The sequence below is a fragment of the Bufo bufo genome, chromosome 9 (genome assembly GCF_905171765.1).
Source record: "Bufo bufo chromosome 9, aBufBuf1.1, whole genome shotgun sequence".
Classification (NCBI taxonomy): Eukaryota; Metazoa; Chordata; class Amphibia; order Anura; family Bufonidae; genus Bufo; species Bufo bufo.
The window spans coordinates 36,161,111-36,186,703 of NC_053397.1; the positions used below are offsets into that span (position 1 = coordinate 36,161,111).

General features: G+C 42.3%; 1 protein-coding gene across 4 annotated transcripts in view; it reads left to right on the forward strand.

Annotated features, from left to right (window-relative positions):
• The first annotated feature begins 781 nt into the window (after positions 1 to 781).
• The window catches only part of TASOR (transcription activation suppressor), a 96,542-nt gene continuing 71,730 nt past the window's right edge, over positions 782 to 25,593 (forward strand). For all 4 annotated transcript variants that reach the window (XM_040408700.1, XM_040408702.1, XM_040408701.1 and 1 more), the window contains exons 1-6: positions 782 to 1,248; positions 4,526 to 4,668; positions 5,023 to 5,115; positions 8,218 to 8,290; positions 22,255 to 22,346; positions 23,585 to 23,743. In XM_040408700.1, the coding sequence (XP_040264634.1) occupies positions 963 to 1,248; positions 4,526 to 4,668; positions 5,023 to 5,115; positions 8,218 to 8,290; positions 22,255 to 22,346; positions 23,585 to 23,743 (846 nt within the window). In that variant the 5' untranslated portion in view covers positions 782 to 962. The remainder of the gene's footprint in view (positions 1,249 to 4,525; positions 4,669 to 5,022; positions 5,116 to 8,217; positions 8,291 to 22,254; positions 22,347 to 23,584; positions 23,744 to 25,593) is intronic.

A 25,593-nucleotide genomic window follows, 5' to 3' on the forward strand; every position in this document is an offset into this window, starting at 1 on the left:
TATGCCAAAAAAAACCAAGCGAGCTTGATAAATGTGCCCTATTTTATTTTTTTAGGAAACACCTAATTTCCCCCCCCAATCCTACATGTTGTTGCTGCATTTTTAATGCCACAAACGCACAACTTACTGCTCACAAAGTTGTAGCTACTAACTGCGCAACACACGTTACTTCCACCATGTCATGGCTGCCATGCACATATACCAATATTTTGGGTGCATATTTTACACCTTCAGCATGCCCCCCCCTTTTTTTTTTCCAAACCACCATTTTGTGTACCTACAGCTGCATTACATCTACCTAATCACCTCAGCAGCCCCCAATTATTTACAATATTTGCTTAATTCTGAACGTATGCAATAAAAAAAAGACGCTATAGCTAAAACAGATAAGATCAGGGATCCAAATCCGTCGTCTTTCTGCATGTCGTCATACAGAAAAACCTATATATAGGACGGCCATAACCTAGCGGCCACCCCGAAAAACAGATTACTAAAGTAAAACGAGGCCGTTGCGAATAAATAGTAAAATAAATAAGTACATAAAAACCGCGAAATAGGTATCTGCAGGAGCGCTCGCCTCAGAAGAACACGAAGATAAAAAAAAACAAGCTTTAAAATGGCGACCGCTCTCTGACAGGAATCCTTCTGCTACGCTCCTATTGGTCAGCGCCGCCGAGTTTCGTTCGTTCATTGGTTAGCACTCCCGTGCGCCCGCCCTCCTCGTGACGTCGCCAGGGCTGGGTGGGTGAGGGAGAGAGGAGGAGGAGGAGGAGGAGGAGGGGGAAGGTTTAATGAAACGAGGAGAACGCGGCGCACGCGGGCAGAGCGGTGAGATGGCGTCCTGAGGGGAGGCTGAAGAGAGTGCGGCGCGAGCTCTCGTAAGCGGGTCAGAGGAGGGAGACTTCAGACGGACACCAGTGTGTAATGTTCAGCGGCGTCGCAGAGAGAAGGCAGTGAAGCAAATGGAGGAAGAGAAACCGAGCGCGCTCACTGACGTCAACGGGGGTAGTGGCGGTGGAAGTACAAGACCGGCAGCGAGCGAAGAAACAAGATTCGGGGCTTCTCAAAATGGCGAAGCTGAAGAAGAGGAGGCGGCAGTGGCGGGGGCGGAAAAAACTGGTTGCAAGAGGAGAAACAGCAGTGTGAACAGTGATCCGCCCAACAGCGCAGTCAGAGGGGACATCACCCCAACAGAAGAGCCCCCCAGAAAACGCTTTCAGATCCCCAAGAAGAGCAGAGAAAAGAAAGGTGGTCGTCATCTTCTCCTGTATAGCAGCTAGGATATGAGTGGTGTCATATTGCATGCCTATGGAGTACATTTCACCTCGGCGCTGTCCTGGGGGCCAGTGTAGAGTTGTATTCCTCTCCTTGCTTTATGTCCGCTAGAGGGCGCGGACGATCAGCGAGGACCCGTTTGATAGGAGGCAGCTGGCTCTCTAACGCGAGTTGGAGGCTGGATGGCTCCGCCCACGCGTTCATATTCCCCGCCCACGCGTTTTCACTGACCACTTTTTTTGTTGTTGTCAATATTATAAATGGAATCCTGTGCATAACGGCATAACGGTACAAGTAGGCAAGTTTTTTTTTTCTCCCCCCCCCCCCCCCTCTGGAATGGAACCTGGTATGGGCCTGCTTTAATAAGCTCTGAGCACACTGAAGTTTTGTGTCTGGTAATAGAGCTGGAGAGTAGTTTGCAGTGCATAGAGGATTCTGACACAGAATGATAGGTGAAGCCCCCCCCCCCCCCCCGCTGAATTCTCTTGCCCCATCTTTACAACTAAAATGGGCATATTTTTTTTAAATGAGTCGCGTGGAGTGCTTTTATTGTAAGCGACCTCAGTCTTTTGAGGGGGGCGTGACCAGGTGAAGTGTGACCAGATGTCCTAATGTAAGAAAATATTTTCCTTGCATCAGGTTCCCAGTCATGAAATGCTATGTGTGTTAAAATAATTGGATTTTTGTACTTATTGTGAAATCACTTTCTCGTTTAATTATTTGGGGGACATGGTTATATGCCCAGCTGCCACTAGGAGGTGACACAAGAAATACAAAAAAAAATTGCCTCCGCCCATGTGGGCTGAATGGACACTAGGCTAGTCAGTTATGGGACAGTTTTTACTTTGTGTAGCACTGGTTTTCCCCCCCCGAAAATTTTAGTTTGGGGTTAATCTTGGGCGCTATGGTAAAGTGACCAGATTATTAACTATTCTGGATTACTGGATAGTTAGAAAAATCACTTATGCTCGTAAGAGAACCTTTGGGAAAAATCCGGCATAATTTTAGAACATATTGTTAACCAATTACAAATTGTCCCTAATTTTTTTTTTCTGTTCAGTCTTCTGCTTCATTTCATGTCTTCCGGATTTTATACTTTCTGGATTACTAAATTAAGTGGAATTATTATTATTACCTATGATTTGGCAAAACTTTGTTAGAGCCTCAGTTAACGGACTTGACCATAATGGTTTAGTAGTTTTCCTGAACATCTGTGGCCGTTAGTCTTTTCAAGGCTTAGAATTATGCACTCGTGGTTATGTCCCCGGAGGACATTATTTTTGTCATTTTAGGTAATTAGCCTCTCTATATCAATGTGGTTTATGTCATTAACGGTAAATTAAATAAAGCTGAGCTCAATGTTGTAACTTGATATATTTTCTGAGAACCCTTGGGGATGCTTGGCTTCCATGGGACTGCATGATCTTCCTGAACGGGATTGCCATCCCATACTCAGTGTCTCTTTTATATAATACTTTTTATTTTTTCATTGAAACAAGTAAAAGTTGTAACAACCATTCAGAAAAAAAATTGACAATAGTTTAATAGTTCCTCCCATGAGGGCTTAGTAAATCTGTTGGTCATTGAAATTCTTGTAGATTTTAAAACGTGTAAAATTACATACATAAAAAAAACCTTCATCCGGCGCTTATTTTACCTTCTATAGTAACACAATAATATATAATTTTAGCATTTTACTTGATTTAGGACAGTATTAAAGTGGTTTTATATACAACATGCCCCATTTTTGGTGCTCTGCTCGTGCTAGGCCCCCTGAGTTAAAAATGGAGATATATATATTTTTTTTCATATACTTTAGCTTTATATCTGCCCATTTAGTCCTTTTTATTAAAGGGTAACGGTCATATTATTTTTTGTAATTGGATTGGTCTAAACTTATCTTAGTTCCCTAGTTAATGCTTTTGTATAGGTATTGAATTACTTAGTAATTGCAGTATGTTCTTTCCTACCCCATGCATTTCAGTGGTTCGGCTAAAACAGCGTTGCTAGGTGTGCTCCGTATCTTCTATATACAGAAGACAGAGGACGTAGTGGTGGGTAGTCCCGATCGCTGCGCGCGCGCTCTCGTAATACCGAAATAGTGCTGATATAATCGCGATAAACTACTCAGGAGGAAGAGGGCGTGTTTAAGTATGGAGAAAGTAGATTGGTTGGATTGAGGTTGCGCGTTCCCGAGATGAGCTGAATGAATTCTGGGTAGTTAGGGAGGGAGGTCTTAGCATCAGGGTAAGGGCATTGTCGGCCATCTTGAGAAGATAGTCAGAAAAAAGTCTTGAGGTTGCTATGCACAGAATCTTAGTAAACAAGTGGTACGTGGACATAATAATTAGTGATTATGGATTATCACCACAGCAGCAACAACATATATGAAAATTTAATTTTGAGTGAAAATATGACCGTTATCCTTTACAACCTGTTAATTTATAATTGGTTTCTAGGCGGTTATGTACAAATTGACTTGCTTGACCACAGACTACTGCTTGAGTGTACACATTAGACTAATGGCGGAAGTAAAAAATCTGGTAAGAATGGACGTCCATTGGAGGGTGGATCGGTCTTGTAGAATTTTAGCGTTATCGATCATTTCTCAGGAGATATGTTACCGCCAGAGGTGTCTGGCAGTGGCTTATTCCAGTCATTGTCATGCTAGGCCAAAATGCCTGTCTACCGATCAACAGGTAACTTTTGTGTATAGCCACATTGAGTGAATTTTGAGATGTCTATGGAGTTTGACATTATTATGCAGCCCTGCACATTGTAAAGCCAGGCTTTTTTCTGTAGAAGATTCCTGTTCACACAACGGTATAAAAAATAAATATTAAAGTAATAGTGCTAATTCTAATTGGTACAAAAATTGTACGTTACCCCGGAAGCAGACCTTTCGCGTTGGAAGTCATTTGTAATGATAGTAGAGGTTTGGATAAGTTTAATATGAATATTGTAGCTCCCTGATCCACATAATCTGTTATAAATTTTTTATGTATTCCCCCTTTTTTTTGTTTTATACAGTGGCGTACTTTTAACGATACATGTAATTACTCGTTGCCCACTTGTGAATCTTAGAGATGTTAACGTAAAGCACAATAAAGTCTTTGCATTGTTGTCTTGTATGCGTTTCTATTCATTTTATTTTTTACAAGTTCACAATAATTGACAATTTAAAGTTAGCCTACGTACATTTGGAAGTAACTTATTTATTTATTTATTTTTTTCTGTGTTCGTCTTTCAGCTCTTCAGCCAATTAGTTCTGGCTCACGAGATTTTGAGGAGATATTGAAAATTCTACATTCGTCTTACTTGGATGCAAATTCTAAGATACATTTTACATACCAAACTGCTCGAATCGTTCACAATGAATTCTTGGAAAAAGAGGTCAGTGAGATTGAATTGGTCATCTCGCAGATTGATTGCCTGTGCCCTGTAAAACATTGGTTCTCGCTCGTGTTACTTTTTAACACTTCTTTTCTGGAGCATTAAGTTCTAAACTCAAAAAACATGGATCAGTCTTGGTATATGCTTTAACGAAAATGGCAAAGTATTTATTTTTTTCAAAAATGAATTTGGCAACTTTGTGAAAGTTGTGTACTATGTTGCACACGTACTAGTTGGCACATTTTACATCTTCACTTAGTTTTGTGTGCTTAATATACTATTTTGGAGGAAGAGTCTGGATTTATTTTCAATCCTTTCCCAAATTCCATACTTCTTTTTTGTTCTTTTTCTTAGTTCACTGAGAAAAGAAGACAATTGAAATTTGATGGTCGATCAGAAAAAGAACTTGTCGAATCTTATGCTTTTCTTTTGGCTGAGGAAGATCAGGTAAGAAAATTTAATGCAGTTGCTAACCTTTGTCCATGAAGTCTTCTATTTTAGCAACGCATATTCTAAGGAGAAACCTTTTGATATGGAGGCACGTGTACACTATTTTGAAGTCACATTAAAATATCTCCGATACGTGATTGTTACAGATCTTCCAATTATCCACACTTGCTAAATACTCAGGACGTAATTGTGGAGCCTTCGTCTTGCAGGAATATATGAATTCTGGGGATTTTTTCCCCCTCTCCTTTGCATGTTCAATAGGTGTTCCATGACATTATACATGGCTACTTCTGGTTTGGTTGGGATGTTTTCAGATGAACAATAGCCCATACCCAGTAATAATAACATGAAATATGAAGCTTGGAATTAAGCCATTGTTACATTTGGACACTGATTTATTTTTTAGTTGACATGAAGAATTAGGCATGGACGTTTTTCTCACCATGGGTTAGAAGCCGCATTAATTTTATTTTCCCTCCGTACACAATGGTTTTCCTGGCAGGCAAGTCTTGCATCTTATGTGCATACCGTTAAGTACCTGCATTCAGTTTTCTTGGAAGAAGCAACAGATTTTTTTTCTCCCAAATCTGCCAATTTTTTGTCAGATCTCGTTAGCATTTATGGAAAAAATTTGGTGAGATGCACTCAAATTGCTGTACTGACCAAGAAAAAAAACCATGTTTTTAAAGGTTTTAAAATTTTACTGTGATAAATATGCAGTTTGGACTTCTCAATGGTATTGGAAATCAAATCTGTCGTCGCAGTCAAAGACTTGTTTAAAAAAAGTGTTGAGACATACACCTGGATTTCTATTCAATTAGGAAACATGGCAAAATGAGAATCTACTGCAGCTTTAAAAAAAAAATTGCCATTTTGAAATTGCCATTTTTAGTTAAATGGCTTATGCCTCCCTTTTTGGAGAATTAAAATTGGTATTTGTTTTAAAGGGTTTATACCATGTTTAATGTAGAAAATGCAAATCGGACAACTTGACGATCTTTCTTACAAAGCTAGAACCAGCCCTGTACTTCACATGGATGCAGAGATCCCTCCATTCATTGCTTTGCTACTTATTTTAAGCTGGCAGCCTATGGTCATATTCTTAAAGAATGTGTCCTTTCTGTTGCTCTCTCTTGCTGCAACTGTCAGTTTAACAGCAGTTGAAGGATGGCATTGAGCATGTGCGTCCACTTCAAGGTGGACAGAGAAATAAGGAAATGAACAAACAGCAGGTGGTGCTATACAGATGGATCTCATTTGGAAAACTCAGTAACTATATTAAATTTTAATTACATGCAATTATAAAAATATTCAGATCCAGGCGATGCTTTGAAAAGTGTAGAATATTTTTCATGGCACAGCCTTTTAAAGAAAAACTGCTGTTTTTTTTTTTTGTTTTTTTAAATCCTATTTTTTATTTTATTTTAAGTGAACAGAATTGTATATGACACACCCGAGAGTAAATAAGTGTTAATCACTGCAATCCTGTGTAATCAGCTGATGACCCTTCAGATTGGAAGAGACGAACAGAAGAAAGTCACATTTTGACATCCAAGCTGTAAAGCCCTTCGCTCCAGCTGAGCATTGGTTTCTTTCTAGCATTCAATTTTTTTATATTTTAAAACTAATCTTTTAGAATAACTTGGTTGTGTATTCTCACAAAGGAAATGGTGTGGTCTAAACTTCATTTAGACATTCACAATGTTAACTGGTTGCTGCTTTGCAGTGCACCTATTTACCAAGATAATGAACAGATTAGCACACAATCTGTAACACAAAACTGGCGGCTGTCGCCATATTACTTAATTTTTCTATATTTAATTGTAACAACAATATAAAATTTTAAAAGTGCACTCCAGAAAAATGGCTCCATTGAATCTGCAAGGCCTTGGTGGGCCAGTGTGTCTGGATTGCTTTTCCTAGATGCACTGCACACTTCGGAAACAAATGCTTGCTGTAAGATTGGACTAAAGTAAATTAGCACACTTGTTAACACAAAAGCCATACAGGCTCTGCCAGACCTGCTGCTTGCTAACTTCTTACCACATTTTAATGTAACTATACCTCCATTTTAGCAGTGCTTTATTGCAAATGGTCGTACAGGTATGTCTACTGGATGGTACTGCCACAGTATCTGAGCCTACACTGTCCGGAACTAGTGTGATTTAGTTTTCTCTGATCCCGGCCGTTTAAAACCACAACCAGTTGAAAGGTTCACCATGGGTTGCCATTGCAGCTGAGAGGCCTGACAAATGCAACAAGACCTGCCTTAGATGTATGAAGCTTTAGCCCCATTCTATAGGGCTAATCTGTGATAAGATGCAGATTCCAGGGATGTCTTTAAAAATCGCTGACGTACAAATAAGGACATGTCCTTTCATGATGCTTAATTAACCTGTGGTAGTATGGATGGCAGTACTGCTTTCTATTGATAACAATGGGAGGTTGATTCCACACACTATGCTTGCCAAAAGCCACAAACAAAATGTGCGATGTGAACCTAAATGGATTCTGTCAGCCAGATTTTAGCTACAGAGCTTTTCATATCATATCGGTCTCCTTGATCTAGAGAAAAATATACTAGTCTTACCACCACCAGTCTTTTCATTTTTGCTAAAAATCACTTTTATTTACATGCTAATTACCTTCATATGGAGCCCAAGGGGTTGTTCCTCCGGCCTTTGGAGCCCAGCCGTGCCCCTTATCTTGTTAAATATTCACTCCTCTCCTCAATTTTTTTTCTTTCCCCCCAGTGTGCCGTAATCTTGCGCATGCGCCCTTGATACACACGTCCGGGCCCACGCGTTGTCCTGGCAGCAGTCTCATCCAGGGGAATTGCGCATGCGCCAGCTTTCTGTGCAGAAAGTTGTGTAGAGGCCGGCGCTTTTACATAACTTCGGCAATCCACGGCTAGTTCAGAGGCTTATTTGAAAATTGTTTTTCTAAACTACACGACCTCTTTAATGACCTATAAAGAATGTACTAATATATGGAGGTCTAACGCCATCTGGTTTTATGTTCATTTCCCTTTCCCTTGAAAATTCATACTATACTACCGTACCATAAATTACTTCTGACGAACATCCCTTTACTTACTAGGTGAACAATATAAGTGAGAGAGGGTTACAAGTGGGAAACTCCAGATTAACCACACTTGGCAAGCCCTCAATGGGTAAGTGTTAATTGAATATTAATTTCCAATTATAATTTCAGCGACACTTTTCAGTGATCCAACAACAATGTGTGTGTTTATGGATTTTTAGATGCACTTTTTTTCTCCTTTGAAAAATGCACTTTACAGTAAATAAGTTTTTGAATAAAAGCATGAAGCTACAGTTTTTAAATTATCACTTGTTTGTATTATCTCAATTCCAAGCAGTCGATATCTCAATTCCAAGCAGTCAATATCTTTTACCCCCCCCCCCTTTTTTTTTCCTGCAGAAAGTTGCTCATTTATGTATGACCTTTTTCAAACATGCCTTCCAGCCTATAAAAATCTTGGTCAAAATGCGTGACATACAGTCAGGTGCTTATGTAGAAATGTCTCCAGATTACATTGTTTACCTCAGGTCCAAAAATATTGCTCCAGCCTTGACATCCTAGTCCTGTCCATTCCTATTATCGCTCAACTGAAAGTTTCAAACAATTCTTTATTGGCTAACATGAAAAGAGGCTTATAGAACTGCCAAGGTCCTGTGAACAGCTTAAGGCTGGATTCACATCTGCACTTTTAATTCTGGCGGAGGAACATGGTGCCAGAATTCACTGTATCCGATGTACATGTCTGGAAAAAAATACTACACACAGCATTTTTTGTCCAGCCAAAAACTGCTCTATATACCAGAAAGCAGATCCCATTACAGTGAATGTGGATCCACCAGTGCATGATGGTATCTGGCGGTGCCTGTTACGGTAAACTCTGGCCGTCTGTTCCTCTGCTGTAACAGACTGCTAGAGTTTAAAAGCACAGATCTATACCCAGCCTAAGAAGTGCTGTATTTACAGATGGTGAACACACAGTACATTTTCTTACCTACCTATGTGTAGGTCTCCATCATAAATATTACCTCCTGTTAGGATTCCCAAACTGTTTACATAATAAGGCCTCATGCACACGAACGTTGTGTGGCCGAAATGCAGCCTGCATACGGCGGGTCCGCAATACACGGGCACTGGCCCGTGTGCACTCCGCATCAAGGATGCGGACCCATTCACTTGAATACGGAACGGAAGCACGGATCGGAGCCCCACAGAAGCACTATAAAGTGCTTCCGTGGTGTTTCTGGTCGTGCCTCCGCACCGCAAAAAAATAGAAAATGTTCAGTTTTTTTTTGCGGTGCGGACGGATCACGGTTTCATTCAAGTTGAATGGGTCTCGATCTATCCCAGCCGCCACACGGACGCACAACGTTCGTGTTCATGAGTTCTGAGGCAGATGTGGTTGTGTTTACCAGGAAACCTCATGTAGAATAAACTAAAGCATTTAAATGTATGATTGTTATTGGCATGGCAGCCATGGTTTGTCATCTTTGAATCAGTCCTTTTCCTGGTTATGATCTTCTGTGACCTATTTCAAGACTACTTTCATAAAGTGGCTGTATTTTGAGCAGTGGTGGCCAGTGGAGAGGGCATTGCTGGTCCATCTGTCAGCTTTGATATGTTCTTTTAGTATTATTTGCAGCGTACACAGAAGGAAAAGCAGTTTACTAATGAAAAACAATGCAAGTTATCAATGGTGACAACTAATAGCTTTGAAAGATTGGATGTAGGATGAATAATAGGAAATTACCAAACCAGTGGAAAAAGAGTAAAAAAAATATAAAAAAATTCAGTGTCATTGGGGCTCTGAAGGAAGAATTGAAGGATAATCCCTAACCTTACTGTGGGCATCTAAGGAGGATAGCCCAAGAACAAGATTAGGAAGTGGGTACAAAAGTAACAGTAGGTCACGACTTCAATCCACAGAGCATGCCCAAAATATTTACATGACATAAGTCCCATTTTACTTTTATAACTTGTCAGGCAGGCTATAACAGTAAGTTAGCCGAACTTCAGTCTTTGTGACTGCCACCACTGATGAGAACGAAGGCCCCCATATCCTCCTTTCATGACTGGAGACGAATAGGAGTGAAAAACACAAGTGTGCTCAGTTATTTCCGTGAAATTCCTTACAGTCTTTGTGAAGGTACATTCTAAAACTGTCAAATGTTCCTTAAACGGAATGTTTCACCGGAAACTTTTTGCCATTTAAAACCAAATAACAGTACATCCTTTTTTTTTCTAATGTGTTTTTTTCGATTGCAGATTTTTTATTCTGTTTATTGAAGATGATTACACATAAGGCTGCCATTGTGCCTGAAATGTTCATAACAGCATTTAGAGAGATTCTTTACAACGGCCACCGTGAGCCATAGGCACAGTGGATAGGAGGGGACCTTTTTGACTTTCATGGGAAGTTTTTTTTAGGCATGCTCTGTGACCTGTGTAAAGGCCAGGGGGAGTAGATAGGCTGTGATGACACAGGATACACCATTTACAAGAAGTGATCGGTCATCGTAATCCTGTCTATTATTTTAAGTAGGTAACTTTAATAAAGTGATCTGTACAGACCAAGAAGTGGCATCTATTAGGCTTTTTGGTCAGTAGGAAAACTGCCGACTTTTAGGATTTTATTAACCCTCTTCGCTACCAGCTTGTTTGCCCATTGCTCCAGTGCCGTACATGTAAAAATGAGCCCCCACACAGCTTCGTAGATATAACTATAAAAAAAATTATGGGGGTCAGAATATTGTAATGTATAAAAAATAGTTTAAATTTATATTTACACAGTTTAGACATCAAAACCTATACATATGTGGTATTGTTGTAATCGTACTGACCCAGAGAATGATGGTGGCATCAGAAAGTACTTGTCCCCCAAAAAATAAGCCCTTGTACAGCTATGTGAATGGAAATGTAAAAAAGTTATGGCTCAAGGAATATAGGGAAGAAAAATGAAAACAAAAAAACATCCGGTATCCTAAGGGTTAAATGGGGTTTCTGACCCTTTAACTGGCGTCATGTGGCCTAGGTGCTGCTCGGTCCCATTCAAGTGAATCGGGCTGAGCTGCGATACCAAGCACAGCTGCTATATAATGTACAGTGCTGTGCTTGGTAAGCTGTGAGAAGGACACAGCGCTCATCCTAAAATATCTGATTGTTGGGGGGTTGGAAAGCCCCTTCAGGAACCTGCCATTTTTCACCTTAAACACCAGGCCATTTTTTGCAAATCTGACATGTCACTTTATGTGGTGATAACTTTAAAGGGACACTGACAGGGCCAAAAAGCATATTTAGGTATATATATGACATTACAGGTCTTATAAAGTGTATTGGAATCATCTAAGTATCCCCCCTGTCCACCTTATAAATACAGTAAAATGAAGTTTTAATCGTGTTCAATCTTCCCAAGGGGCGGCGTTTCATCTCAACTTGCGCCCAGCCAGCCTCGCCACAACTGCCGTTTGAAACGCCGCCCAGCTCATCAATATTCACTTCGCTGGGCGGCTACTACTGTCCCTGACGCAAGATCCGGCGCATGCCCAATACAATCCTATGGGCATCGGCCTCCGGCTCATCTTCAGCGCATGCGCCCGGGATCACATCGCGCCTGCGCACAGTCTGCATCTCTGCTTTATGCGCATGCGCCGGACTCTGAGATGCAGACTGTGCGCAGGCGCGATGCGATCCCGGCCAGTGAGGGTGCCGGGCGCATGCGCTGAAGATGAGCCGGAGGCCGATGCCCATAGTATTGTATTGGGCATGCGCCGGATCTTGCGTCGGGGACAGTAGTAGCCGCCCAGCGAAGTGAATATTGATGAGCTGGGCGGCGTTTCAAACGGCAGTTGGGGCGAGGCTGGCTGGGCGCAAGTGGAGATGAAACGCCGCCCCTTGGGCAGATTGAACACGATTCAAGCAGGTTCTAAAACTTTATTTTACTGTATTTATAAGGTGGACAGGGGGGATACTTAGATGATTCTAATACACTTTATAAGACCTGTAATGTCATATATATATACCTAAATATGCTTTTTGGGCCTGTCAGTGTCCCTTTTAACCACCTCAGCCCCCAGTGCTTAAACACCCTGAAAGACCAGGCCACTTTTTACACTTCTGACCTACACTACTTTCACCGTTTATTGCTCGGTCATGCAACTTACCACCCAAATGAATTTTACCTCCTTTTCTTCTCACTAATAGAGCTTTCATTTGGTGGTATTTCATTGCTGCTGACATTTTTACTTTTTTTGTTATTAATCGAAATTTAACGATTTTTTTGCAAAAAAATGACATTTTTCACTTTCAGTTGTAAAATTTTGCAAAAAAAACGACATCCATATAGAAATTTTGCTCTAAATTTATAGTTCTACATGTCTTTGATAAAAAAAAAATGTTTGGGTAAAAAAAAAATGGTTTGGGTAAAAGTTATAGCGTTTACAAACTATGGTACAAAAATGTGAATTTCCGCTTTTTGAAGCAGCTCTGACTTTCTGAGCACCTGTCATGTTTCCTGAGGTTCTACAATGCCCAGACAGTACAAACACCCCACAAATGACCCCATTTCTGAAAGTACACACCCTAAGGTATTCGCTGATGGGCATAGTGAGTTCATAGAACTTTTTATTTTTTGTCACAAGTTAGCGGAAAATGATGATTTTTTTTTTTTTTTTTTTTTTCCTTACAAAGTCTCATATTCCACTAACTTGTGACAAAAAATAAAAACTTCTATGAACTCACTATGCCCATCAGCGAATACCTTGGGGTCTCTTCTTTCCAAAATGGGGTCACTTGTGGGGTAGTTATACTGCCCTGGCATTCTAGGGGCCCAAATGTGTGGTAAGGAGTTTGAAATCAAATTCTGTAAAAAATGACCTGTGAAATCCGAAAGGTGCTCTTTGGAATATGGGCCCCTTTGCCCACCTAGGCTGCAAAAAAGTGTCACACATCTGGTATCTCCGTACTCAGGAGAAGGTGGGGAATGTGTTTTGGGGTGTCATTTTATATATACCCATGCTGGGTGAGAGAAATATCTTGGCAAAAGACAACTTTTCCCATTTTTTTATACAAAGTTGTCATTTGACCAAGATATTTATCTCACCCAGCATGGGTATATGTAAAAAGACACCCCAAAACACATTCCTCAACTTCTCCTGAGTACGGGGATACCAGATGTGTGACACTTTTTTGCAGCCTAGGTGGGCAAAGGGGCCCATATTCCAAAGAGCACCTTTCGGATTTCACTCCTCATTTTTTCCTGAATTTGATTTCAAACTCCTTACCACACATTTGGGCCCCTAGAATACCAGGGCAGTATAACTACCCCACAAGTGACCCCATTTTGGAAAGAAGACACCCCAAGGTATTCCGTGAGGGGCATGGCGAGTTCCTAGAATTTTTTATTTTTTGTCACAAGTTAGTGGAAAATGATGATTTTTTTTTTTTTTTTTTTTTTTTCATACAAAGTCTCATATTCCACAAACTTGTGACAAAAAATAAAAACTTCCATGAACTCACTATGCCCATCAGCGAATACCTTGGGGTCTCTTCTTTCCAAAATGGGGTCACTTGTGTGGTAGTTATACTGCCCTGGCATTCTAGGGGCCCAAATGTGTGGTAAGTAGGTAAATGACCTGTGAAATCCGAAAGGTGCTCTTTGGAATGTGGGCCCCTTTGCCCACCTAGGCTGCAAAAAAGTGTCACACATCTGGTATCCCCGTATTCAGGAGAAGTTGAGGAATGTGTTTTGGGGTGTCTTTTTACATATACCCATGCTGGGTGAGATAAATATCTTGGTCAAATGCCAACTTTGTATAAAAAAATGGGAAAAGTTGTCTTTTGCCAAGATATTTCTCTCACCCAGCATGGGTATATGTAAAATGACACCCCAAAACACATTCCCCAACTTCTCCCGATTACGGAGATACCAGATGTGTGACACTTTTTTGCAGCCGAGGTGGGCAAAGGGGCCCATATTCAAAAGAGCACCTTTCGGATTTCACAGGTCATTTTTTACAGAATTTGATTTCAAACTCCTTACCACACATTTGGGCCCCTAGAATGCCAGGGCAGTATAACTACCCCACAAGTGACCCCATTTTGGAAAGAAGAGACCCCAAGGTATTCGCTGATGGGCAAAGTGAGTTCATGGAAGTTTTTATTTTTTGTCACAAGTTAGTGGAATATGAGACTTTGTATGAAAAAAAAAAAATAAAAAAAAATAAGCATTTTCCACTAACTTGTGACAAAAAATAAAAAATTCTAGGAACTCGCCATGCCCCTCACAGAATACCTTGGGGTGTCTTCTTTCCAAAATGGGGTCACTTGTGGGGTAGTTATACTGCCCTGGCATTTTCCAGGGGCCCTAATGTGTGGTAAGTAGGTAAATGACCTGTGAAATCCTAAAGGTGCTCTTTGGAATATGGGCCCCTTTGCCCACCTAGGCTGCAAAAAAGTGTCACACATCTGGTATCGCCGTATTCAGGAGAAGTTGGGGAATGTGTTTTGGGGTGTCATTTTACATATACCCATGCTGGGTGAGAGAAATATCTTGGCAAAAGACAACTTTTCCCATTTTTTTATACAAAGTTGGCATTTGACCAAGATATTTCTCTCACCCAGCATGGGTATATGTAAAATGACACCCCAAAACACATTCCCCAACTTCTCCTGAGTACGGCGATACCAGATGTGTGACACTTTTTTGCAGCCTAGATGCGCAAAGGTGCCCAAATTCCTTTTAGGAGGGCATTTTTAGACATTTGGATACCAGACTTCTTCTCACGCTTTGGGGCCCCTAGAATGCCAGGGCAGTATAAATACCCCACATGTGACCCCATTTTGGAAAGAAGACACCCCAAGGTATTCAATGAGGGGCATGGCGAGTTCATAGAAATTTTTTTTTTTTGGCACAAGTTAGCGGAAATTGATATTTTTAATTTTTTTCTCACAAAGTATCCCGTTCCGCTAACTTGGGACAAAAATTTCAATCTTTCATGGACTCAATATGCCCCTCACGGAATACCTGGGGGTGTCTTCTTTCCGAAATGGGGTCACATGTGGGGTATTTATACTGCCCTGGCATTCTAGGGGCCCTAAAGCGTGAGAAGAAGTCTGGAATATAAATGTCTAAAAAATTTTACGCATTTGGATTCCGTGAGGGGTATGGTGAGTTCATGTGAGATTTTATTTTTTGACACAAGTTAGTGGAATATGAGACTTTGTAAGAAAAAAAAAATAAAATTCTGCTAACTTGGGCCAAAAAAATATCTGAATGGAGCCTTACAGAGGGGTGCTAAATGACAGGGGGGTGATAAATGACAGGGGGGTGATCAATGACAGGGGGGTGATCAATGACAGGGGGGTGATCAATGACAGGGGGGTGATCAGGGAGTCTATATGGGGTGATAACCACAGTCATTGATCACGCCCGTGTAAGGCTTCATTCAGACGTCCGGATGCGTTTTGCGGATCCGATCCATCTATCAGTGCATCCGTAAAAATCATGCGGACATCTGAATGGAGCTTTACAGGGGGGTAATCAATGACAGGGGGGTGATCAGGGAGTCTATATGGGGTGATCACCACAGTCATTGATCATGCCCCTGTAAGGCTTCATTCAGACGTCCGGATGCGTTTTGCGGATCGGATCCATCTATCAGTGCATCCGTAAAAATCATGCGGACATCTGAATGGAGCTTTACAGGGGGGTAATCAATGACAGGGGGGTGATCAATGACAGGGGGGTGATCAGGGAGTCTATATGGGGTGATCACCACAGTCATTGATCATGCCCCTGTAAGGCTTCATTCAGACGTCCGGATGCGTTTTGCGGATCGGATCCATCTATCAGTGCATCCGTAAAAATCATGCGGACATCTGAATGGAGCTTTACAGGGGGGTAATCAATGACAGGGGGGTGATCACCACAGTCATTGATCATGCCCCTGTAAGGCTTCATTCAGACGACCGGATGCGTTTTGCGGATCCGATCCATGTATCAGTGCATCCGTAAAAATCATGCGGACATCTGAATGGAGCTTTACAGGGGGGTAATCAATGACAGGGGGGTAATCAATGACAGGGGGGTGATCAGGGAGTCTATATGGGGTGATCACCACAGTCATTGATCATGCCCCTGTAAGGCTTCATTCAGACGTCCGGATGCGTTTTGCGGATCCGATCCATCTATCAGTGCATCCGTAAAAATCATGCGGACATCTGAATGGAGCTTTACAGGGGGGTGATCAATGACAGGGGGGTAATCAATGACAGGGGGGTGATCAGGGAGTCTATATGGGGTGATCACCACAGTCATTGATCATGCCCCTGTAAGGCTTCATTCAGACGTCCGGATGCGTTTTGCGGATCCGATCCATCTATCAGTGGATCCGTAAAAATCATGCGGACGTCTGAATGGAGCTTTACAGGGGGGTGATCAATGACAGGGGGGTAATCAATGACAGGGGGGTGATCAGGGAGTCTATTTGGGGTGATCACCACAGTCATTGATCATGCCCCTGTAAGGCTTCATTCAGACGTCCGGATGCGTTTTGCGGATCCGATCCATCTATCAGTGGATCCGTAAAAATCATGCGGACGTCTGAATGGAGCTTTACAGGGGGTTGATCAATGACAGGGGGGTAATCAATGACAGGGGGGTGATCAGGGAGTCTATATGGGGTGATCAGGGGTGATTAGGGGTGATCAGGGGCTAATAAGGGGTTAATAAGTGATGGGGGGGGGGGGTGTAGTGTAGTGTAGTGGTGCTTGGTGCTACTTTACTGAGCTACCTGTGTCCTCTGGTGGTCGATCCAAACAAAGGGGACCACCAGAGGACCAGGTAGCAGGTATATTAGACGCTGTTATCAAAACAGCGTCTAATATACCTGTTAGGGGTTAAAAAAAACACATCTCCAGCCTGCCAGCGAACGATCGCCGCTGGCAGGCTGGAGATCAACTCTCTTACCTTCCGTTCCTGTGAGCGCGCGCGCCTGTGTGCGCGCGTTCACAGGAAATCTCGCGTCTCGCGAGATGACGCGTATATGCGTGACTGTGCGCAGCGCTGCCACCTCCGGAACGCGATCCTGCGTTAGGCGGTCCGGAGGTGGTTAAAACGCTTTTACTTATCCAAGCAATTCTGAGATTTTCTCGTCATATATTGTACTCATGACAGTGGTAAATTTGAGTCAAAATATTTCATTTTTATTTATAAAAAATACCAAATTTTCCCAGAATTTGGAAAAATTTGCAGTTTTCATAATTTTAATTTCTCTGCTTTCAAAACAGATAGCGATACCTACTAAAATAGTTATTACTTAACATTTCCCATATGTCTACTTCATGTTTGGATCATTTTGTAAATTACATTTTCTTTTTTTGGGGAAGTTAGAAGGCTTAGAAGTTTAGAAGCAAATCATGAAATTTTTCTGAAAATAGAAACCACCCATAAATGTCCCAATTTTAGAAACTACACCCCTCAAGGTATTCAAAACTGATTTTACAAACTTTGTTAACTCTTTAGGTGTTCCACAAGAATTAAAGGAAAATGTAGATGAAATTTCAGAATTTCACTTTTTTGGCAGATTTTCCATTTTAATCAATTTTTTTTCCCCGCTAACAAAGCAAGGGTTAATAGCCAAACAAAACGCAATATTTATTACCCTGATTCTGTCGTTTTCAGAAACACTCCATATGTGTTCGTAAACTGCTGTTACAGGCACACGGCAGGACGCAGAAGGAAAGGAACGCCATATGGTTTTTGGAAGGCAGATTTCACTGGGATCATTTTAAGTTTCCATGTCACATTTGAAGACCCCCTGATTAGGGGGGTTGCTGTTATCGAAATTTCGATACCCAATTGATACTTTTGTCCCGGTATCGATATGATACCGGGATTTCCATTTTTTCGATACTGGGCTGTGCTGCTGCGCAGTCTAGTATCTCTGAACATGAGCGCGCTGCTGTCAGCGCGCTCATGTTCCCTCAGCAGCACAGGGGAGAAGATAGCGGTCTCTCCCTCCCCCCTGTGCCGCTGCTGCCACCAATGGGGAGAGAGTGGCGGAGGAGGGGAGGGCGCACTGCGCCACCAATGAGTACTTTTCATGGGTCCGGACTTTAAGCAGCAGGCTACACAGAGCGGCACCCAGGGATTTACCAGCACTTACTATTATTTCTGGGCGCCGCTCCGTTCGCCCGCTGTGCGCCTGTGCCCTATTACCGTTCCTTGTCCCTGCGCTGCGATTGGACAGTGCTACAGCGCAGGGAGAAGGAACTCCCACTAGAGAAGCTGCTGTCTCCTCCCCATTGCTCCGATAGTAATTTAGCATATGGAGCAGGACTGCAGGAGACTGTAATGGGGCACAGGCGCACAGCGGGCGAACGGAGCGGCGCCCAGGAATAATAGTAAGTGCTGGGACATCCCTGGGTGCCGCTCTGTGTTGCCTGCTACTTAACAAAGTCCGAACCCATATAAGGTAGTCTTTAACTTTTAATACAGGAGGCAGGTGCCGGCAGCAAAATCGCATAGCAGACATCCTGCCTCTGACTGGGAGCTGTGATCAGCGGCAGTTAACCCCTCAGGTGCGGCACCTGAGGGGTTAACTGCCACTGATCTGCTGCCAGTACCCGCCTCCTGTATTAAGGGTTAATTATCATTGGTGGCGCAGTGCGCCCGCCCCCCCCTCAACCCCCCAGTATTATAATCATTGGTGGCAGTAGGGTTGGACGATATCAAAAATATTCAGACGATGACGATATTCAAAAAAATTATCGCGATAACGATGTATATCGCGATAAATACCCGTTTCAAAGAAAAAACACAAGGAGACGTTCTACTGTATGGGGGGCCACAAGGAGACGTTATACTGTATGGGGGGCCACAAGGAGACGTTATACTGTATGGGGGGCCACAAGGAGACGTTATACTGTATGGGGGGCCAAAAGGAGACGTTATACTGTATGGGGGGCCACAAGGAGACGTTATACTGTATGGGGGGCCAAAAGGAGACGTTATACTGTATGGGGGGCCACAAGGAGACGTTATTCTGTATGGGGGGCCACAAGGAGACGTTATACTGTATGGGGGGCCACAAGGAGACGTTATACTGTATGGGGGGCCACAAGGAGACGTTATACTGTATGGGGGGCCACAAGGAGACGTTATTCTGTATGGGGGGCCACAAGGAGACGTTATACTGTATGGGGGGCCACAAGGAGACGTTATACTGTATGGGGGGCCACAAGGAGACGTTATACTGTATGGGGGGCCACAAGGAGACGTTATACTGTATGGGGGGCCACAAGGAGACGTTATACTGTATGGGGGGCCACAAGGAGACGTTATACTGTATGGGGGGCCACAAGGAGACATGATGATGAGAGCAGCAGCCACAAGGAGACATTACAGTATGGGGGCAGCTGGCAGCAGCCACAAAAGGAGACATTACATACAGTATGGGGCTTGGTGGGGGGGGGCAGCAGCTGCTGACGTCATCGCCTTTAAAAACTGAGTCCGCGGCTGCCCTCCCCCATCATTATCTACCAATTTCTTCCAGCAGCGGCTCCTCCTGCTTGCTCCGAATGTGCTGTCTCCGCCCACCGACCGACGTCTAACATTTTTTTTTAAATAAAGACAATTTGCTTTGGGTGATGTTTCTGTAATGGATAATAACGGGTGATATTTGCTGCTAGTGTAAAACCAAAACTATAACTTGAATTCACCCAGATGCTCATGGTTTCTACAGTTTTATAGTTGTAGGATTATATTGTAGATTACACAGATAGAAAAAGTATAATAACAGACTTAGGCTACTTTCACACCTGCGTTCGGGTGTCCGCTCGTGAGCTCCGTTTGAAGGGGCTCACAAGCGGCCCCGAACGCAACCGTCCAGCCCTAATGCATTCTCAGTGGACGCAGATCCGCTGAGAATGCATCAGTCTGCCACCGTTCAGCCTCCGCTCAGCGAGCGGACACCTGAACGCTGCTTGCAGCATTCGGGTGTCCGCCTGGCCGTGCGGAGGCAAGCGGATCCGTCCAGACTTACAATGGGGACGGATCCGCTTGAAGAGGACACCATATGGCTCAATCTTCAAACGGATCCGTCCTCCATTGACTTTCAATGTAAAGTCTGGACGGATCCGTTCAGGCTATTTTCAGACTTCGTTTTTTTTTTCAAACTATAATGCAGACGGATCCGTTCTGAACGGATACAAACGTCTGCATTATAGGAGCGGATCCGTCTGAGCAGACATCAGACGGACCCGCTCTGAACGCTAGTGTGAAAGTAGCCTAACAGATTTTCTGTTCTGGTAAGAACAACTAAAATGCAGCAAGATTCGCTCTGTGGCCAATATCTATGAATCCATTTACATACTAGTCATGCTAAACAGAAGTGTCCGAGTATATCCACAGCTCAAATTTTCATTTTTTTTTTTTTTTTTATATGTGCACTTGGCAGCTGAAGGCATCGGTGTTGGTCCCATGTTCATATGTGCTCGCATTGCTGAGAAAAATTGTAAATATATGCAAATGAGCCTCTAGCAGCAACGGGGCGTTGCTATTACTCCTAGAGGCTCTGCTTTCTCTGCAACTGCTGCACCCTCTGCACTTTGACAGAGCCAGGCAGGGATCATTACTCCTGGCCCTGTTAATCAATCAAATTGCAAAGGACACTGCAGTTACAGAGAAACAGGAGCCTCTAGGTGTAACTGCAATGCCCCGTTTCGCCTAGAGGCTTATTTTCATATGTTAAAACACAATTTTTCTCAGCAATGCAGGCACATATGAACATGGGACCAACACAAGTGCCTTCAGCTGCCAAGCGCACATGCAACAGGTCAGCCAGTTTCACAGGTAGGAAACTGCTGACAGAGGCCCTTTAACCTCTTCAACCACCATGACGTATCGGTATATCTCGTGGCTGAGATATTTTATGGAGCGGGGCTACTACAGTGAGCCAGCTCCATACGTGGTGAGTGCCAGCTGTATAATACAACAGACACCCGGCAAATGACGGGGGAATTGCCACCACGAGGAATCCTGTCATTTAACCCCTCAGGCAGAGGGATGCAGCTCCGTCTGCCTTCCGATTAGAGCCTCTTCAATGAAATCATAGGAGTCTGATCGGTTACAATGGAGGCCTGGGAGCTGCTGAAGCTTCCCAGGCCTACCATGGAAAGCTTCCTGCTAAGCTGTGCACGAGGCACAGCTTAGCAGGGAGTGGGCTATAATGCCATTCACCCTTATAGATCTCTGTTGGGCTAATGAAACATGGGATCAAAAGATACCAGGTTCTAGCCCCCTAAGGGGATTATAAAGGTAAAAAATATGTTATAAAGGTAAAAAATAAATGAATTAAAAAACATTAAAATATTAAAAGCTTAAGACAATAAACAAAAAAAAACACCGGGAATCGCCATGTCCAAAAATGTCCTATACTAAGGATAGGTAATCGGTTGTAAAATCTCAGAGAACCCTTTTGAGTGGTTAAAGGGAACCTGTCACCAGTTTTATGGTGTCCTAACTAAGGGCAACATAAATAAGTGACTGATTCTCTTAGCAAAATGCTGGGTCACTTTCTTTAATTGACCCAGTCAATCTGCCAACATCTTGTATTGAAAAGCTCCAGCTTATAATGATGAGTCCTGAATATTCATGAGCTGCTGTCTCTCCCCGCCTACCTGCTGCTGATTGACAGTTATTTTCCATATGAATCAGCAGCAGGTGGGAAGGAGTGGCTATAGCTCTGAATTAAAAAAAAATGCTGGACTCACTGACATCACGCTGGACTCAAATCAGCTCATTAGCATGCGGCGTGTGACATCTTTGTGTGTATATTATGAGGTAACCATCTGTCACACCAGTAAGTGAATACATCTAAGACTTTTTAGTAGTTAATGATTGTATATAATTAGTTATATTATAATCAAATATCCACATGACAGGTTCCCTTTAAGCCTTGAGTAGTGTGGGACTTGAACTTTTGTGTGGGGTTGAAATTTCCACTTTGACTATCTTGGTTACGAAGCAAGATGTTAAATAGGGTGCAAAAAGATGTACGTGCCTGTCTCAGACATTTTTGTTTTTTTCTTTTCTCACAGGGGTTTACCTGTCTAAGTTTGCTGATTTATTGCGAGTCAATCCTTTAGAAGGAGGAGCAACTGGATGTATTCTTATATTTAAAGTAATAAAGGTAGATTTTAAAATTTTAATCTCTACTCCTTTTATGTGCTGTTTTTTATATTGTGTCAACAGTCTTTTGTTTTGGCACTTGAGCCTTAATCAGTAATTTAGGAGGAAGGGGTTGCAGTGTTTGTGACATGCCTTCTCCCATAATTTATAGGGTTAATTTCACATATTTGAAAGATGACACTTGTCCACCAAGTCAAACATACCATCCTACTGTGTTTATCTAGAGGAAGGAAAAGGAACCCCTGCATCAATGTCCCTTCTCCAGAAATCTTGTTCCCATAACGTGTGAAATTTATTTTTGAAAAAGGCGACTAGGCCCTTTTTGAATTTGTCAACCATCACAAGAACCTGTGGTAGAAAGTTCCATAGTCTCACTGCTCTTACAGTAAAGGCTCCCCAACTGATGTGACGGTGAAAACCTTCCTTCACTCTTGGATGAGTACGTTAAATGGATGCCTCTGATGCATGCCGTTGTGCTGTTATGCCACCCATACGGTCCCACTGTTTTTTTTCCTCATCTACTGGTCTTTGTTGAGATAATCTAACCCTGTTTATACATTTTTCTTGTATTTTTACTTGCATCACTAATCTTGTGTGAACATAGCCTTACTTGGGAAAGAACTGTAGTTAAGATATAGATCACTACACCATGGTTGTTGGGTGAGGCCATGACACTCATCACTACTCCCCCATTGCAGCTTTTGCAGAACATAGTCTTCTTTTTTTTCTTCAGACAGAATGATTCTTTTTCACCAACTACGTTTCTCAGTCTGCAATGGATAAAAGTTAAGTTGACTATAGCCGCCATTTAGGGGGTAAATGGGATACATGGACATTGTATAACCTAACATTCTGGGTTATCAGTTCCCATTGGTGCAAAAATGAATGATTCCATTAATGTCATTCTGTTAAAAGGATTGTTTCATCTGAGACATTGGTGTCATATTGCTAGTATCCACACCAATTTCTAGAACAGAGCTCCCATAGTGAAAAAGAGCACACGGCCACCCTCCATTCGTTTCTTTTAGAGCACCGAAAAATAGCCAATCGCTGGTTCAGCGTTTCTGGATGTTCCATAAAAGTGCAATGGAGCGGTGACCACGCTTGCTTGGTGCGCTCTTGTTTCACTTTGGAAGCTCCTCTGGGACCTGCACCTGTCTGACAACTCCTTTCAGGAATAAGCATTTGTTAAAAATGTCTTTGGTTACTTGGTTTATATTGCATTATTTCCTTTTATAGGGGAAAATGAAAGCCATTTATGAAAACTTTAGGAATACTCAGGAGTCTTTTCTTGGCAATTCTGTTCTGGATCCAGCACCTAAACATGAGTGTCATGTATTAAAGAACATGAATGCAGTTACATCTTTGCTGTCCTACAGGGGATTTGAACGCACTCAGGTACTGTTTATCTGTATATATAATCAGTTTTGTACGTATAGATTTAAGATGTATTTTTAAAGTATGTGTGGGATATAAAAGCATCAGACCTAAGGTCAGCCATACATGAGATGGATATTGACCAAGTGGGTGCTTAGTTCTGATCTAATGTACACATGCTTGCACATTAGTCAGCATGTGTTATTTATTTTATGCACTTATATAGCGCTACTATATTCTGCAGCGCTTTACAGACATTAGCATCAAACTGTCCCCAATGGGGCTCACAATCTAAGTTCCTTATCAGTATGTCTTTGGAGTGTGGGAGGAAACCGCAGTACCTGGAGGAAACCTACGCAAACATGGGGAGAACATACAGTTGTGTTCAAAATAATAGCAGTCAGACATCACTAACCTGATCAATCACTGTTTTTGGTAGAAATGATATTTCCACATGGCAAATAATTTACTAGCAGGTGTAGTAGAGTAATAGAAATCCAACAGTCATGACATGCATGCTGCTGATTCTCTGTAATTCAATCACTTATTGAAAGGGGCATGTTCAAAATAATAGCAGTGTGGAGTTCAATTAGTGAGGTCATTCATTATTTGAAAAACAGGTGGCAATTATTGCCCTCACTTAAGGAAGGAAGGCAGCAAATGTTGTACATGATGGTTACAGTGCATTTCTCTCAGACATTCTGTGGAAAATGGGTTGTTCCTGACATTGTTGAGAAGAACAGCGTACCTTGATTAAAAAATTGATTGGAGAGGGGAAAACATATAAAGAAGTGCAGAAAATGATAGGCTGCTCAGCTAAAATGATCGCAAATGCTTTAAAATGGCAACCAAAACCTGAAAGACGTGGAAGAAAGCGGAAAACTACCATTTGAATGGATAGAAGAATAGCCAAAATGGCAAGGACTCTGACAACAATCAGCTCCAGGAAGATCAAAGAAGGTCTAAAGTTACCTGTGAGCACTGTTAGAATTAGAAGACGCCTATGTGAAGCCAAGCTATCTGCAAGGAGCCCCCGCAAAGTCCCACTGTTGAAAAAAAGACATGTGCTGAAGAGGTTACAATTTGCCAAATAGCACATTGACGGCCTAAAGAGACATTCTGTGGACTGATGAAAGTAAGATTGTTATTTTTGGGTCTAATGGCCGGACACAGTTTGTCAGACGACCCCCAAACACTGAATTCAGGCCACAGTGCACTGTGAAGACAGTGAAGCATGGTGGCGCAAGCATCATGATATGGGGATGTTCTCATACTACGGTGTTGGGCCTATTTATCACATACCAGGGATCATGGATCAGTTTGAATACATCAGAATACTTGAAGAGGTCATGCTGCCTTATGCTGATAAGGAAATGCCCTTGAAATGGGTGTTCCAACAAGACAACGACCCCAAACACACCAGTAAACGTGCAACATCTTGGTTCCAGACCAACAAGATTGACGTTATGGAGTGGTCAGCCCAATCCCCGGATCTTAATCCAATAGAAAACTTGTGGGGTGACATCAAAAATGCAGTTTCTGAGGCAAAACCGAGAAAGAGAGAAGAACTGTGGAATGTAGTCCAATCATCCTGGGCTGGAATAGCTGTTCACAGGGGCCAGAGGTTGGTTGACTCCATGCAACACAGATGTCCAGCAGTTCTCAGAAACAGCGGTTATACAACTGAATATTAGTTAAGTGATTCAAAGGAAAGCAAAATCTTCAAACATTTTTCAGTTTATATAGTGAATGTTTGAGTTTGTAAAGAAGAATACAAACACTGCTATTTTTTTGAACAGTCTAATATTCACTTCTTCAATTTTTTTTAAAGGAACAACACAAATTTCATATTTGTCACCATGTTTTGATTT